The 16,403-nt window shown below is 46.7% G+C and overlaps 1 protein-coding gene and 1 long non-coding RNA gene across 6 annotated transcripts in view; one reads left to right on the top strand and one right to left on the bottom strand.

Moving 5' to 3' along the window:
* Window positions 1-16,403, top strand: part of Slc22a23 (solute carrier family 22 member 23) — a 155,465-nt gene that overhangs the window by 116,404 nt on the left and 22,658 nt on the right. For 3 of the 4 annotated variants that reach the window (XM_005066398.4, XM_005066397.4, XM_040755798.1), the window contains exons 4-5: window positions 2,200-2,368; window positions 13,379-13,506. In XM_005066398.4, the coding sequence (XP_005066455.1) occupies window positions 2,200-2,368; window positions 13,379-13,506 (297 nt within the window). Of the gene's footprint in view, window positions 1-2,199; window positions 2,369-13,378; window positions 13,507-16,403 lie in introns of those variants that run through there. The other variant, XM_040755801.1, reaches the window with a different exon arrangement.
* LOC121143597 lies at window positions 707-7,653 on the bottom strand. Of its 2 annotated transcripts, XR_005880849.1 has the most exons (4): window positions 4,735-7,653; window positions 4,115-4,415; window positions 1,522-1,641; window positions 707-1,186 (listed from the first exon to the last, which is right to left on the bottom strand). It is a non-coding gene; the product is annotated as an uncharacterized LOC121143597 (long non-coding RNA). The 2 variants fall into 2 exon arrangements; XR_005880848.1 differs by having other exon boundaries at window positions 4,115-7,651.

The raw sequence follows: 16,403 nt of genomic DNA, 5'->3' as shown, positions 1-16,403 counted from the left end.
CTCCACAAAGTCGTCCTCTGACATCTGCATGTATAGTGTAGCATATGCATGCACAATAATTATAAATACATATTTTTTAATTTGTGGGTTGTTCCTTTATGGAATTTTCATTTGATACTTTCAGATTGTGGTTGACTATAGGAAACTGCAGTGTGGGAAACAAAATCACAGACTATGGAGCACTACTGCAGTTGTAGGTGTTTTCACAAAATTGTGTCACTAAATTAAAGAAAGATTGTGAAGAGACAGTAACAAGCAATACGCAGTCTGTTGTACTAGCAAACTCTGTAGCATGAATCCATCAGGCTCCTCCAGAATCATCCCTCTGACTTATTATAAAAAGGCATAGGTGTGGTTTTTTTGTTTTGTTTTGTTTTTGTTTTTGTTTTTGTTTTACGAGACAGGGTTTCTCTGTATTGTTTTGGAGGCTGTCGGTCCAGCCTTGAACTCACAGAGATCCGACTGTCTCTGCCTCCCGAGTGCTGGGATTAAAGGCGTGCACCACCACCACCACCACCACCACCACCACCACCACCACCACCACCACCACCACCACCCGGCTCTTGTTTTGTTTTGTTTTTAACTGATGTCTGTCAGGCCTCCAGCACTAAGCCTGCTCTGGCTGATATAGATTCCTGGTTTCCATAACAAGTCTACTTATGCATAATGAGTAAAACCATTACTATTAACCACAACTGTTAGCCCATTCAGAAAAAGACATTTCTTTATTATTTTGGAGAGCAGAAGTGTCACACCCAGCCATGCTAAGAAGTGTCACTTAGGCTGTAACATAGAGAGGGATAGCATCACAGCGAATAGCCCAGGAGGGTCCTGCCATCCTCTTTTCCTAATTAAATGACAAAACGTTCCCTATAAGCTCTATCCAGTAAGAGCAGGTTTCTCCTGTTTGCCAGCCGCTATGATGATGACTATTTGTGGCCAGGAAGGAGCAGAATTTGCTGACAGGATTATATTTCTTCTGCAGCGAGTGGTGTAGATGCTGGCTGGCACAGTGCCCTGTGCTCCTTAGGACTGATGATATCCTCGTAGCCAAGTGTGATTTATCCACTTTCCTTTTCATCTGTCCCCTGCCTACTGCCTTTGACCTCCTGCCCTGCCGTGGTCTCTGGACAGCCAGCAGATAAGTTACTGTAACCAGCCACAAGGCCAAGCTGTTGAGCAGACTCTGGACATGAAGGCAAGAAGAGTGTTTTCTACCAAGAGGCCTTTCTTATTTTTTTCTTTTAATCATGTTAACTGCCCCCCCCCAAAAAAAAAGTAAGAAAGAAAATTTTGGTGACTATCACAGAAAAACAACAGCAAATAAATCTGCATGGTTTATAGGTGTGTGTCTGAGTGTCTGTGTGTGTGTGTCTGTGTGTGTCTGTGTGTGTGTGTGTGTGTGTGTGTGTGTGTGTGTGTAGAACCAGTTACTTTTTCTAATATTATAGGGATTCAGGTATTAGGTCCATATTGATTGTCCCATGAGTGCTACAGACAGTTTGAAGCTTGGAGACTTACCTTTCTTTTTACACAAATGGTCCAATTCCGAGAATGGGTTCTTGTGGACAAGAGGGATCGTGGTCTGTTCCATTTAGTGGGTCTTGGTTGAACACAGATACTTTTTTCCATCCCACGGTTCTGTTGATGAATTAGACATAGGAGCATTCCTGCTAGGATATACTGTGCCGCAAGTGGCTTTGCTTTGTCTGTGCAGTGTGGTCAGTCTGTCCCGGTTTCACCGTGAAGGTGAACTTAAGTCTTCACTGAGTGCTGCTGTAAGACAGGAGCAAGGGCAGCCATGCGGGTGGGGGGTGAGCAGGGAACCTGCTGGTGACCCATGCAGAGGCTGAGAGAGTCCCCAGTGCATATCCTAGGTTGGAAGGGAAGGTGGGCTCATGGGCAGCAAGGGCACCTGCTGCAGCACAAGCTTTGCAATGCCAACGAGCAAAGGAAAGGGGATGATGAGACGCAAACTCTGTCTCCACAAGCAGCATGTCTTTGTCCCTGAGCTGGGTACTTACTAATGCAATGTCCCTCCCACCAGTTTATTTTGTGACCTTGAGCAATGGTCTCACGCTCTTCCCCATCAGGCCTCAGTTCTCCCATGTATCCAGTGACATCCTAGCACAGGATGATTGTGCCCAATTATCAGGCAAGCAAGCGGCACTCACATCTCCCGTATTATTTGTTTTCTAGGAATAGAGCTGTGCCCTCCAGGAAAACGGTTCATGATTGCCATGGTGGCAAGCTTCGTGGCCATGGCAGGCCAGTTCCTCATGCCAGGGCTGGCTGCACTATGCCGGGACTGGCAGGTGCTTCAGGCCCTCATCATCTGTCCCTTCCTGCTCATGCTGCTCTACTGGTCGTGAGTATCCTTCATAATGTACTACCTCATCCATGCCTGACTGCAGGTACTGACTTACACAGTGCTAACATGTTTTTCCTGACAGGATCTCACCTCAAATCAGTCCCTGGCCCATTGGTTCAGAGAGTGTCAGTCCATCACAGTAGGAAGGTATGTCTGAGCCGCTCAGATTATGGGTATGTGGCAGACATTGTCCACATCACAGTAAAGTAGACCAGGAAGCAGAGACAGGAAGTGAGCATGGATAAACCCCAAGGACTCACCCTGAATAACCTACCTCCTCCCACATTTTCAGAACCTCCCAAAATAGTGCCACCAACTGGGGATCAAGTATTTGAAGCATGAGCCTATGGGGACGCTACAGACTCACTGTGGTTTGGCCATGGGTTGTTCCACACCAATTCTTAAGCCAAAGGCTTAGTTTTCAGTGTAGTGGTGTTGAAGGGTAGTCGGGTCTCATGGCTGATCATGCCCGTGGAAGGGATTGACACTGCCTCACAGAGTGAGTGACCTAAACCCTAAATCTCTCTGATGTCCCTCTTGCCAAGTGATCTCTGTCACACACATTTTATCGTTGTGATTCCATCCACCTTAGATCCTCACCAGAGGTCTGACTGCCCAGTCTTGGACTTTTAGCCTTCGAAACTGTGGGCTTTTATATTGCCCTGGCACAGACATTTTGTTTTAGCAACAGAGAAAGGACTAAATACAGGCTTGGTATACAATTAGAACTGAGCTCCTTGAATAAAGCCAAGAATCAAAGACTAGAAAGGCTTTCCTCACCACAGGGTCTCCACCCACAGCTGGCTGACTCCCTGAACTGTAGACTGAAAAAAATTCTCCCTGAAACAAAAGCAAAGCTTTGAAGTCTGTACCATGCTTGTGTGTGCACATGCATGCACAGATTTTAAACACTTGCCAAGGCTGAGATCTGACCTTCCAGCGTCAACAAAGCCTCCTAAGGAGGCACACGAGGCTCACATGGAAGAAAATTCTTGACAGGATGAGCTCACAGACAAAATTCACACATTCCTGGGGGAAGGTATTATGAGGGCCAAAAACCGTAGACTTGGAAGTTTACATCTCAGAAAACACAGAACACAGAAAAATCTGAAAGGAAAGGCGGCTATTATTTGAGTGCCTACCCATTTTGCTATTCTAGATATGGCACCTGCACACAAACAAGTCATATTCTCCTGAAATAGAGAATGCAGGTGAAAGGTAACCCCCAGACTATGGCCCCATAAACAAGCCAGAAAGAGGTTTGTTTTAGGATTACTATCGCTATGATGAAACACCATGACCAAAAGCAACTTGGGGAGGAAAGGGTTTATGTCACTCACAGTTCCATATAACAGTTCATCATCAAAAGCAGTGAGGGCAGGAACTCACACAGGGCAGGAACCTGGAGGCAGGAGCTGATACAGAGGCCTTGGAGGGGTGCTGCTTACTGGCTTGCTCCCTGTGGCTTGTGCAACCTACTTTCTTATGGAACCCAGGACCCAGCCCAAGGATGGCACCACCCACAATGGACTAGGCCCTTTCCCTATCAGTCACTAATGAAGAAAGTCTCTTTTAAAGTTGAAAGTCTCAACTGTGAGGTAGTATAGAATCAAAACTAACTTTACTTTTTTTTTTTTTGAGGGAGGAGTCTGAGACAGGGTTTCTTTATGTAGCCATGGCTATCCCGGAACTAGTTCCGTAGACCAGACTGGCACTGAGAAAACACTTTTCAGAAGACTTTACCTTAATTCCACTGATTCTTCAGCACCAGCTGGTCAGACATCACAAATTCTTCACACAAATTTCCTGTTAGAGTCTTTGCCTTCCTCTGAAACTTCACAAGCCAGGTCTCCATTGTCTGCACTGCTCACAACATGTTTATCTTCCAAGCTTCCACAGCTCATGAAACTTAGAATACCCAATGGCTCTTCTGGCCCCAAGTTCCAAAATCCTTCTGTGGTCATCCCAAAATACTTGGTCAGGTCTGTCACACCAACACTCCACTATTCTGGTACTGATGATTTCCTGGTCAGAGTTTCTGTAGCTGTGACGAAACACCATGACCAAAGCAACTTGGGGAGGACAGGGTTTATTTGGCTAACACTTCCATGTCACTCTTTATCACTGACGGAAGTCAGGACAGGAACTCAAACAGGACAAGATCATAGCGGCAGGACTGCTACTTACTGGCTCTCCTACAGCCTGATCTTGTGGAGACATTTTCTTCTCAGAAGACTTAGCTTGTGTCTAGTTGACATAAAACTACCCAGCACACACATGCGCTAAGATCTGTCCTCTTACCCTGTTGGGCAGAGGCAGTCACTACGCTTTGGGTTGTGTGCAGTGAGGCACAGCAGACTCACCTGACGGTTTGAGTGGAGAGGTGTTTTGGAAGTGACCTCCGTGAGGCTCAAGAGGGCCTTGAAGGACTCTGTGACTGGGTCTGAGCCTTTGAACTGGAGGGGCTCAGGAGCAGGGAGCCCAGTTCCCTCCTGCCATTGGAGTTTGGAGGTGATGTGACGAGGCCAGCTGCTGCATAGATCAGTGCTGAAGGCAGTAGAGGAACCCAGTGTTCTCAAATGTAAACTTGACACTTTTCCAGGTAGAGTAGAGCCAAGAGATCTGCAGATGTCAGTAAGAAAAATGTGCACGGTTCTGAAGAGGAGAGATCACACAACACCCCACAGGGTCATATGAGGAAGTACCAGAAAGCAGGAGGAAGGGGACAGTGTTTGCAGGTCCCTTTATTGTAGTTTCTTCAGAAGAGACTAGATGAGGCATAGGTCAGCTAGTGTGGAGGCATGGGGCTGTCCCCAGTTATTTGCTACTCAGTCCTGTGGTGAGCCTAGCAGGTGGACAGTTGCCAGCTAAGAGTCTGATCTAGGTGTAGAATATGGCTAAGGTATGGCCTCTAGATTGGTTGCTTGTGATGAAAACCTGGAACCAAACCTCTCATTACTACTAGGAATGAGTTAGCCCTTGAGGGTGCTCCAGGATGAACAAAGCCCCGTACATCCAGACACTGGGAAGTTGAAAGGCATAGCTAACACACAGTCAGCCCTTCTATAGGTACAGGACAAGGCCATCAGTGCAAGATGGCATCATCAGTGTGACTAGGTAGGGATTTGGCACAGACTTTCATGAATGCAGGTGCTCTTTGGTGGTGAGACGGGGAGGGGGGTGATTTCTGCCTCCCTCCTCCCCAGTGAATCTGAGAGCCAAAGCCAAGTAAGATGCTTGGGGATGCATATAGCTCATGTCATCTTTGGGTGAGGCAGAACCAGTTGACATTTTCCAGTGGGCTGGAGGGGAAGGAAATGCTGCAAAAGGCAAGGGAGGGGATGCGGGGAGAACAAGAGGTAGCTTGCCTGGATGTGGGCACTCCAGGTGTTACACTTACGCACTTCGTCATGAAGCAGGTACAGAAGAGACTGTGCCTGTGAGTGAACACTGTCAAAGGTGAATGCAGCTGTCCACAGCCACCACACAGCTGTCTTGGTGCCAAGTAGAAATCCTTGTTGAGTTGTTTGCTTAGTCATTCATTAGCCCTCAGGAAAGGGCAGCATAGCTCAATGCCAACCCAAAGGAGTCGTACTGACCTATCCTTTTCCCAAATAAACACTTCTAGTCTCACAGTATACAAATGAATGAGGAGAAATAAAGTCAAGATTTAGAATACTGGAGGGCAGAAGAATGGGAGGAAGTCAGCCAGGTGTAGCAAGGAGATAAGTGGGAGGGGACAGACGGATGAAACCCACCTGAAGAAAGGGCTGCTGCTTTCTAGCAGTACCAGGGTAGCAAAGGCACCTCTGCCAGCTGGTCCCAGCCCTACTCGCAGTGTAGCTTGGTAACAACTCCTTGGTAAGAACCCTGTATTGTCGTTGTCTCGGGAGATGAGTCTGGAAGAACGTGGTAGGAGGGGCAGGGAGTGTGAATTTTCCTGGTTGGGACTTACTGCTGAGGCATGGCAGAAAAAGAGAAGGCTGAAGCTTTCCTGGAGAAGCCATAGGGAGTCAGGGATGGCGCATGCCATCATGTCACCCATAGTGAAGATGAAAGGACCAGAGGGCAGGGCAGGTTTGTTAATGCAGACGCTCACACATCTGCTGTGCATCCTCCTGGACTGGTAAACATCTGTGTGGGCACCTGTGGAGGACATGCGCATGCTCACTGTCCTTCAGATCATGTTTCCTAGGTATAAAGTCTGCCGTCAAAAACAAGGCAGTCACAACACTGCTCTCATGACCCAGCTAGGCAAGGAAGGAAAATCACACTTAAAATTATATCCCAATGCACTGTGGAGTATGCAGATTTTGGTGTGTCTTAAAATTTCAAAAGCACGCTTTCCCTGAGATCAGCTGTATGCTTCCTCCTGGAGGAGGCAGCAGTGTTCAGCAGACTGGTGCAGTTTTGCATGGGAATAAACAGAGTCAAAAGCTTCCCCCCAGGAACCCGGGAAAACAATTCAGTGGGGAAAGTTCTTGCCGCTCAAGTGTAAGGACCTTGGATTCCCTACCACCCATATAAATGCTGGGAAGGTGTAGTGGCCCACCTGTAATGCCAGCATGGGAAGGTGAGGGGGTGTTGGGAACAGAGGGGATCCCCAAAGCAAGCTGACTCAATAGACTAAATGAATCACCAAGCTCTGGCTTCAAGCAAGAGAATATATGAGATGGAAAGCAATTACCAAAGAGCCCCAAAGTCAGCCTCAGGCCTCCATGTGCACGTGCACCTGCTCACATAGCCATACATACATACACATACATACACACAAACACACACGAAGAAGTGCTCCAGGGCTACCGGTGAGTCCTGAGGTCAGGGAGCTGTCCTGTGCCAAGTAAAATATGGCATACGGCCCTGGTACCCTTTAGAGCAGGCATAAAGGATGTGCCAGAGGTCCCCTTAGTTGTCTGAGTCAAACCTCATTCACAAAACGGGATCTGAAGCTATGTGATGAGAAGCGGATGTTGTCCCTGAGGGGTGGGTGAGTACCAACAGTCAATTCATTTCCTCTGCTGGCACAGGCGTCATCTGGTCATCTCAGACATCCAGCATCAAAGGTGTTTCCAAAAGTGCTTGCAGGAACACACAAGAGCTTGGGCCTGGATCTAACCACCTTACCTGCACTGTGGGGATATACACATATGTGACACATTCTGGAAACTGCCATCCCGGCTGTGTTTCTGGTTACCTGGACTAGGATACCTGCCTTGCTTACCTGACAGCACCATCAGTAGCCACAGGAATCTTGCTCTCAAAGAAATTTCTGCTCCTGGCCTGTTCCTAACCCCCTGTAGGGGAGCATTAGGGGTGGCTCTCTTGTACTCTGCCAAGACTCCTCATCAAGTACCTGCTGGAAAAGCTCTTTAGCTTGGGTTCACGCAACATGAGTGCTCTGTGTGAAGACACGTACCGGATGTGTGAAGATGGTGAATTATTAATGATACTTGGTTCAGCTGGAATTTCATCCTGAGGAGAGGTCCACACTCATTGGAAGCATCGGGGAAGGCAGTGAGAGGGAGGATGCCAGATGGGAAATAACAGGAAGTGAAGTGTAACATTAGAGAGGAAGTCATCGGCACAGTTCTCCAGGTGAGAAGTGAGTCTTGTGACAGTGAGAAAGAGGGTGAGGCCTACCTGCTCAGCAGCTGGGGAAGAAACTAGCACCAAGGTAGGGCACAGAGATCTTAGGAGGAAGTGCCTGTGCCAAGCAAATTTTAGTGTTTACAATTTTCAAGAGAAATATAAGGCATAAAAATGGCCTTGATCTAGATATATCCAGTTAAAAATTACTAACAGTTCCAACAGATATAGTAAATGGTCTTAATTTATAAAGATCACTAAAAATATATTTGAGGCAGAATCATTGAATGTTATCATTTCTTGAGTTTAGTTTGAAAAGGTTTGGGGTTGTTTGTTTGTTTGTTTTTGAAATGAAGTCTTGCTATCTTGCCCAAGCTGGCCTCAAACCCCTGAGCTCAAGCAGTCCTCCTGGATAGGGAAACAGCAGGTGTGCATCACTGTACCAGCTGAAGGTTGCTCCTTGGCAGCCAGAATAAGCACATTACACCCCTGCCCAAAGACCCCTGAAGTAGCACTGGGATAGCATCCTATACAGATAGAGAAACTGAAGCACACAGATACTCCTTGGCTTACCAGAGGTACTCTGGCTGCTTGGTGCAGGAAGGTCAGCTCGTCCCACATGCTGTGATGCTCTTAGACCCAGGAAGTTCCTGGGTCACCAAGGGTAGCATGTACTTGGCACAGAACTTGCTTCTCATCCGGGAAGATTCCATGTTCCCTCTAACAATGACAAAAACATTTCATCTAGTCATTAGGGTGTTGCTACCTATTCTAATAGGGGCACAATGAAAATGTGTTAAATGGATTAATTAATTGTGCTGCTTGTTGCTAAAATGAGTTTAAAAGATGTGTGTGTGTGTGTGTGGTTCAGCAATTATCAGTCTGTTTTTCTTTCTCAAGCATGAGGAGCATCATCCTCTATCAAAACCAATTTCATTTCAAAATACCACATTTACAAAGAGATTCTATCGCAGATAAAACAAGGTTGTGGGGTTCCCTGCACACAAAGAACTCAGCTATATCAACAGTTACTCACACGGGAAAAGGGAAGAGATGAGTCACAGAAATTCAGTCTCTGAGAACTGAGTTAGTATGCAGCAGTCCTTTCACAGGCTGCAGTGACCATTTCACAGTTGATCTGGGGACTTGAATTACAAGTAAAGAAAAGGTTTTGACAGGTGCAGTGGTTCATGCCTTTAATCTCAGTACTTGAGAAGCAGGAGCAGGTGGATCTCTGTGAGTTCAAAGCCAGCCTGGTCTACATACAGAGTTCTAGGACAACCAGGACTGCATAGGAAGACCCTGTCTCCAAAAAACGAAAAAACTTAGGGGGGGGTAGATCGATTTTTAAATTCCTTCCTACTATCTCTACATTATCTAGACTGGGTAATGAAGCATCATGTAATACTAAACAAAAGGCAAATGTGTACGGTGGAGAGGAGTTCATTTTCCTCAGTGATGTAGCCTCTGTTATGTTGCCCTGACTCAAGTCTATAACTGCCCCTAACCTATGCTTGCAAAAGCAACTCTTAATTAAATGCACTGGAGCATGCTTGTGCATTCACAAACACACACACACACACACACACACACACACACATACACAAACACATACACAGAGAGGAAAGTAGGGAAGGGAGGGTAATGGGGAGGAAATGATCAAAGTACATATATGCATGTTTATGTAATTTGAAAGAAATAAGTAAAAACACAGCCCTAGAAATGCAAATGGTAGTGTATATTTCAATCATGAAAGTTAAAAGTGAGCTGGAAGAATCTTAGCTGGTGTTTGGAATTTGCTGATGACACTGGATGCTCGGAGCCCTCGGGTAAAAAGCTGCCTCATTTAAGCTTCTGAGTACAGAGGTTATATGTATGATATGATGAATCCCAGGGACCAGCATATGCGCTTACAGGCAAAGGCAGAGAGAGAACTTGAGAAAATAGGGATGTATGGCCCTCTGACACCATGCAAGCACTATACCAGGGTAGTGAGCCTCTGTTGTCCCCAGGGCGGGGACACGCTTCACAAACCTATCCCACTGCTCTACCCCAGCAGCTGCGGCTGCTGAAGGCCAGCCCGAGGGCTACTGCAGCCTGGAAAACTGACAGAGGGCAGTCAGGGTGAGCACGTCTGAACTGTCAGTGCCTGGCTCAAGTCAGGTGGACGGCCTCTGGCAATGGGTGTCAAATACTAAGTGACTGCCGCCCTGGCAGCTGGTCAGTGTCCACACAGATGGATAGAATGAGTCTCAATGGACTCAAAAGAGTGACAGTGCGGCCTCACTTAGGCTTTGGAACTGGCTAATTTGAATCCGGAGAGGTTTCTGTGGGAGCCAGGGGAGGTGTGCGCAGTGATGACGAAGCATCTGCCAGATGCCAGCAGGAGGCTCCCACATGACACGTAGATGTTGTAGCCATGGTATCTGTCTGCTGCCCTGATGGCCGTAGGCTTAGAGCTCAGGCTTAGGTCAGAAGGCGGCCCCCTGGAGCAGGTTGATTGGACCACCTGCAGGGTGCTGCAGACACAGAGATGCCAATAAAATTCCAATTAGATGCAGAAGCAGCAGAAACCCATCTCCCCATTTGGCCCCTTTCCCTCCCCACTTTCCTTTTTATTCTCGCTCTCTCTCCTCTTTCCTGGTAATTAAACCTAGAACCCTGTACATGCTAAGTGAGCACTCTACCACTGAACTAGATTCCTAGCACCTTCATATTTTATGGTTTTAGACAAGGTCTCACTAAATTATCCAGGCTGGCCAGGAACTCACTATTGTAATCCGAGCTGGCCTCGATCTTGCACTTGCCCTGTCTCAGCCAGACAAGCACTGAGATTACAGGCCCGTGTCACTTTGCCTGTTAGAAGAACACATTTTCTTTATCCCTTGCTAAAGATGTCAAACCAGCTCCCCGTACAGCGTTGCACCTTTAATGTTGTGTGTGCCATTTGGTTTCTGTGGCCTGATACCAATCACTTCCACAGGTAAGTTTTCAAAAGGAGGAGGAGGAGGGAGAAAGTGGGGAATATTAACTCAGGTATGTGGGAGGATGAGCACCAGCTGCATGTGAGGTTACAGATTGTAGGTGTCTGTATGGGAGCTAAATCCCAAGTCTTCATCTGCTAAAAACATGAACAGAGGAACATTTAGGATTATGCCAAACCCTTTGTATTCAGATTGGTTCACCATAAAAAGGCTAATGCCAATGACTTCATGTGCCCTACCTACCTACCTGAGCCTGCAGCACCATGAGAACGCTGTGCACTGTGTAGTCTGAGCCTGCAGCACTATTAGGGTGCTTACTCACTTTGTGGCCCGAGCCTGTAGCACGGTGAGGAGGATGCTGTGCACTGTGTGACATAATTTTACCTTTCACAGGTGACTTTTAGCCCCAGATCTCAACAGATAACATTGGGCTCTGGCTTGCTGAGGCTTTTTTGTCATTCTACTGACCTCATTCCTCAGATGCAGGGAAACTGAGGCCCAGAGAATAAAGTGACTCACTTCAGGTCACAAAAACCTGATATATTTCCTCCCTCATCTTTCCATGGGATTAGGGTGTCTCAGTTTGTGAAGGGCATTGGACACCTTTGAATAACTTCCAATTGTGTTTAATTCTGTTTGGGTCTTTGGTTTGGTTGCTGTTTCTTTTTCATTTGGGCCGCTCTAAAAGTTTTTAACTGTCCAGTACTTTATCAAACCCAGAGAATCAGCAAGTAGAGTCCCCTCTTTCAATGAGAAGTGGCCCAGGCTCTGCCCACACTCACCTTTATATGTACACGTGGAACAGTCATCTCTACAAAGTTTTATTGACCCTGCTCCCTCTCTGGGCGTCTGCTTGGTAGAAGTCCCTGACTGCTATGGGGTACAGTATGTATTTAGTATGTTTTCCTTCCAAGCAAAGTAATTTCTTGGGGCCCAAAGTATAGGTCTTCTTCATAATGACTCCAACTGCTCCATGCATGTTTGTTCTGTGAATGGTGTCCCTGTTGAAAGACAGGGAGGTGTGTTTGTGTACACAGGTATCGCCCCAAAACAAATACTTCACAAAGCAAATAAGGAAATGACTTAAGGGTACAACTAATTTAATAAAGCATTTCCAGTTAGTTTTATTTCCTCTCTGTATTTGATTTATGAGTAAATGTCCTAATACAGTGAATTAAGCAGGACACATGCTCTTTACTCAGAATTGCCCAACTGGCTCTCACCAGAATTCATGTGTAATGAACCCTCAAAAAAGCAGCCCAAGCAACTATTGAAATCATATGAGGTTCCTTCAAAAGCTACCCATGCACAGTTGTTATCACCCCTGGGCATATACACCAGGACTAATTCAGTAATCATAGAGACATGAACATCCATGATTACAATAGCACTGATCACAATAGCCAAGATAAGGAATCAGCCTAGGCACCCTTCAAGGGGTGACTATATGCCTTATATACACAATGGTGTTTTATTTAGCCATAAAAAGAAAAAAGTTATGAGATAGCAAGAAAGTGGATAAAACTGGAAGTCATCATGTAAAGTGAAATAAGGCAGACTCAGAAAGACAAATAGTGCATATCCCTGAGAGAGTGCAGTCCTGATTTCCCTTCACCCTGGTCCTGTGGCTGCTGGTCCTTGCATTCCCTACCATCGGTAGCTCCATACCCATGCCATCTGTCCCTCCTCCTCATTTGTCTTCCTCTCCCCTTACCTCCCCTTTCACCTCATCTCTTCCCATTTCCTACCCAGCCTGCTGCTTTACCAGCTTACACCTCCTGAGATCTAGTATACAGTTTCACCCCCTCATGCCCTCCCTCTGGGTGCTGTCCCCATACACAGCACACAGCATGCTGAGCTGAACCAGCACTCACTTATTTCCAAAACAGATCTAGTAGGGCTCTGCCTCTCCTTTGAGTCTCAGCCATTGCCTTCCTTGGGGGCTATGTCCCATCCTATATCATACATGTAGGGTCTGGCCCATGTCACTCGTTACATTGAGTGTGTGTATGCATTGTAGTGATATATTTTTTATGATATAATAAAGCCACTGGAGATCAAAATGCAAAGGTAGCTATAGAAGCCAAGCAGTGTTGATACACACCTTTAATCCTAGCAGTCATACTAGTTAGCCATAGAAGCCAAGCAGTGGTGGCACACACCTTTAATCCCAGGACTCAGGAGACAGAGGTAGATGGATCTCTGTGAATCCAAGACCACACAGGGCTACACAAGAGTGAATCAGCCAAAAAGAATAAAAGAACTCACACCTTTAATCCCAGCACTGGAAAGGTATAAAAGGAAGAAAAGCAAAGGGTCTCATGTGGGATTCAGTTTCCAGACAGGGAAAGCATTATACTCCTGACTTTCCTCATAACACATAACTGAAACACAACAGAGTGGAAGCCATTCAGTTATTCCCCTTGTGTCTTTGAAGGATATTCCCTGAGTCTCTCCGATGGCTAATGGCTACCCAGCAGTTTGAGGCCGCAAAGAAGTTAATCCTGTACATCACACAGAAGAACTGTGTGAGTCCTGAGAGTGACATCAAGGGAGTGATGCCAGGTAAGTATATGACAGCTGGCCAGGGCACCTGAGGGCTGGTCTTGTCCAGAATAACTGTCCTGGCTAGTGCTTGGCTTATGCTCCTATGTCCATGTGGTTTGCAAAGGTTTGGAAAGGCAGCAGAGGCTGCTACAGTCTGAGAGGGAAGACAAACTGAAATTCTCTCTGCTTGAGGAGCTACTTTCTTTCACAATCAGGTTGAGCGCACTCATCATGTTCCTCAGGGCCCATACAAAACCAGAAACTGGCTATGAGCTGGAGGCGTGTTCAGCTTTGCGACACCCAGCACCGCCTTTTTTTAAAACCTTGGCTCGGGCTGTGGGTGTGTGAGTGACCTCTCTTCTTGAGTATGATCTTCCAAGGGCTGCCATTGTCTATTTATGGCCATGACCTATTTGTTGGTCAAGGGAAGGAATGGAAACATGGACTATTTTTGTAGAGTGGTTCAAATCCATAGAATTCTTGTGAATGAGGGCATCAGCATAAGCTAAGTGGGACTTTCAAGCTGGGAGTCCGTAAATGTCACCAGGAAGTTCTTCACAGCCAGGTTCCTGGCTCCTCCCTGACATGCCAGGATACTGCCCTAGAAGATCTGAAAGTAGCCCTAGGAGTGTGCACTTGTAGTGATCTCTAGAAGATACTCTGATGCAAGGGACCTAAAGAGTCCCTTTGGAAAAGGGTAGCTTTGGCCCACCATGTTGACATGAAAACCTGTATGTTTTGTAAAATCCCCTAGGAAAGTAACGCATAGTAAGAGAGGTGGGGGAAGAGAATATGACTAGACTTTCCCAGTGACTAGAATCATGTGATGGCCATTCATTCATTCAGAATAAGACATTTACTAAGCAGTCGATGGCACACAATACTAGCTCACACAGATGGGATGCATAAGTAAGGGGGTCTTTCTTACATGTACACTCAGTAGGCGGGTTAAAGCACTAAAGCAGAAGGAGAGAGGGTGGTGACAAATGGCCACAGTCAAAGTAACTAGGTAATCGAGCAGGAACCTGTGCCAGACAAGAGAATGTGTACTGCAGGTCCCCCTTTACAACAGGGAGGGGAGAGTGAGCAACATGGATCTTAGGAGCTTTCGGCACTCCTACTAAGCTCCCATTTAGAAGATGGCGGTCCAACAAGGGTGGCATACCTATCTTTACCTGTGCCCAGGACACAAAGGCTGGGCCACAACCACTTACCGGGTGAGATGTGGTCTACCAAGTCCTTCATCAAAGAACAGCCAGGCCAACCAAGAGCTCTGAATTCCCTGGAGTGAAGGATGGTCTACTTGAGGAGTAGTGAGCTGGCTCTTCAGAGGAGTACCAGAGACCCCCTTTCTCAGGAGCAGTGTTAGTAAATGAGACAATGGGTGGTACCCATGTTCCAGTCCCCTTCTAAGCAATGTCAAAGATCAACTCGTTCTTAATGTTCCGTCCTACATGTGGTATGCACATGAACCAGTTTCTCCACAGCAGCCCATTTACAAGGGATACTGTGGTGCTCCTCGTTTGCAGGTGAGGAAACCATGGCACTGAGAGGCTGAGTTGCTTTGCCAGAGGTCAGTTGGCCACTAAGTACTTGAGTGGGAGTTGAACCCAGGAAGTGTAGCTGAAGTGAGTTGACTGTGCTGCTGAGAAGAGGGTGACCATGGAGACATATGGGAAAGGGTACTATTAAGGGACCCTTTGGGCCAGGCCTTCCTGGTTTGGACCATCGCATAGCTTCCTGCAAGCTTCTGTCCTCAAGTCTTACTGCATGTTTGTCTCTGGCCTTTTAATTAAATCATCACACCCCACTTCTTTCAGGTTAAAATGTTACCTTGGAAAAGCTTGTTTTCTCAATCCTAATTATACTGACTCATCCCTAATTTTGGAAAGTGATATTAGCTCTCCTCTACCCCCATTCTTTGCTTGTGAGTTTGGTTGGGGCTTATCACTCTTCTGTGTCTCAGACAGGGGGCCAAGTAAAAGGTGACTTGTCCCCCTTGGTGACTAACAAAGAGGAGAAAGGTTTCACCCTTCACCAGGGTGTGCCATCCTTATTGTGATCACTGTAGGATGCTAATTCACCCTGGCTCTCTATCCCACCCCCCATCAGATGCATTCCGACAATAGTATGTAAAACCACACAGCATGCGGGGAGGGAGGGGCTATTTTCTCTGGGACTCTAACTAACTTCCTTCACTCAGAATGGTTTCTCCACTTGTAATCATCTTCCGGGTGCCTCGTGTAGTCCCTCATCAAGCTTGGGGTTCTTAGCCAACTACTTTTCGTGTGTACTCACTGCTCTGCCCGCCACTCCATCCTCCCTTCCTCCATCAGCAGCCCAGGAACAAGACAATCACATCATCACCTGCTCTAGTGCCCGCCCAGATCATCAGGGGAGAGCCCCCCAGCTTACATGTAAATTTAGATACCCTACCTAATCACTAGCCTCTGGGCTGTGTCCAGCTCCCATATTCTTCCTCCCATAGGCCCCAGCTCAGATAGTCCAGTCCATCATATTCTACACAGCCTCTACCTCCCCAACCCCCACCCCTATCTCAGCTGTAAACAGGAGTTTGTCAACATTACCTCTACCCCACAGAGCCTCTGCTGCAGAGCCCAGGCTGTACCCCAACACCAGAGCCAACCCACGGATAGCAGCATCCATGACACACAGGAATCCAGGGCTCTGGAGCCAAGAGGCTCTTTTCTGCCCAGAGGCATCCTAAGGAACAGGACTGTGCTCCCTTGGTGCCTAAAACCATGAATAGAACCCAATTTTCCACAGGCTTTGTTTCCACTATAAATGCATATCTACAATAACATTTAATTTACAAGTTAGGCACAAGAAGAGTTTAATGACAACTAATAACAAAACTAGAACAATTATGACAATATAATTTATGAGTTTCTCAT

Source organism: Mesocricetus auratus, unplaced genomic scaffold (genome assembly GCF_017639785.1).
Source record: "Mesocricetus auratus isolate SY011 unplaced genomic scaffold, BCM_Maur_2.0 Super-Scaffold_100013, whole genome shotgun sequence".
NCBI lineage: Eukaryota > Metazoa > Chordata > Mammalia > Rodentia > Cricetidae > Mesocricetus > Mesocricetus auratus.
This window is presented reverse-complemented; position numbering and strand designations above follow the sequence as displayed.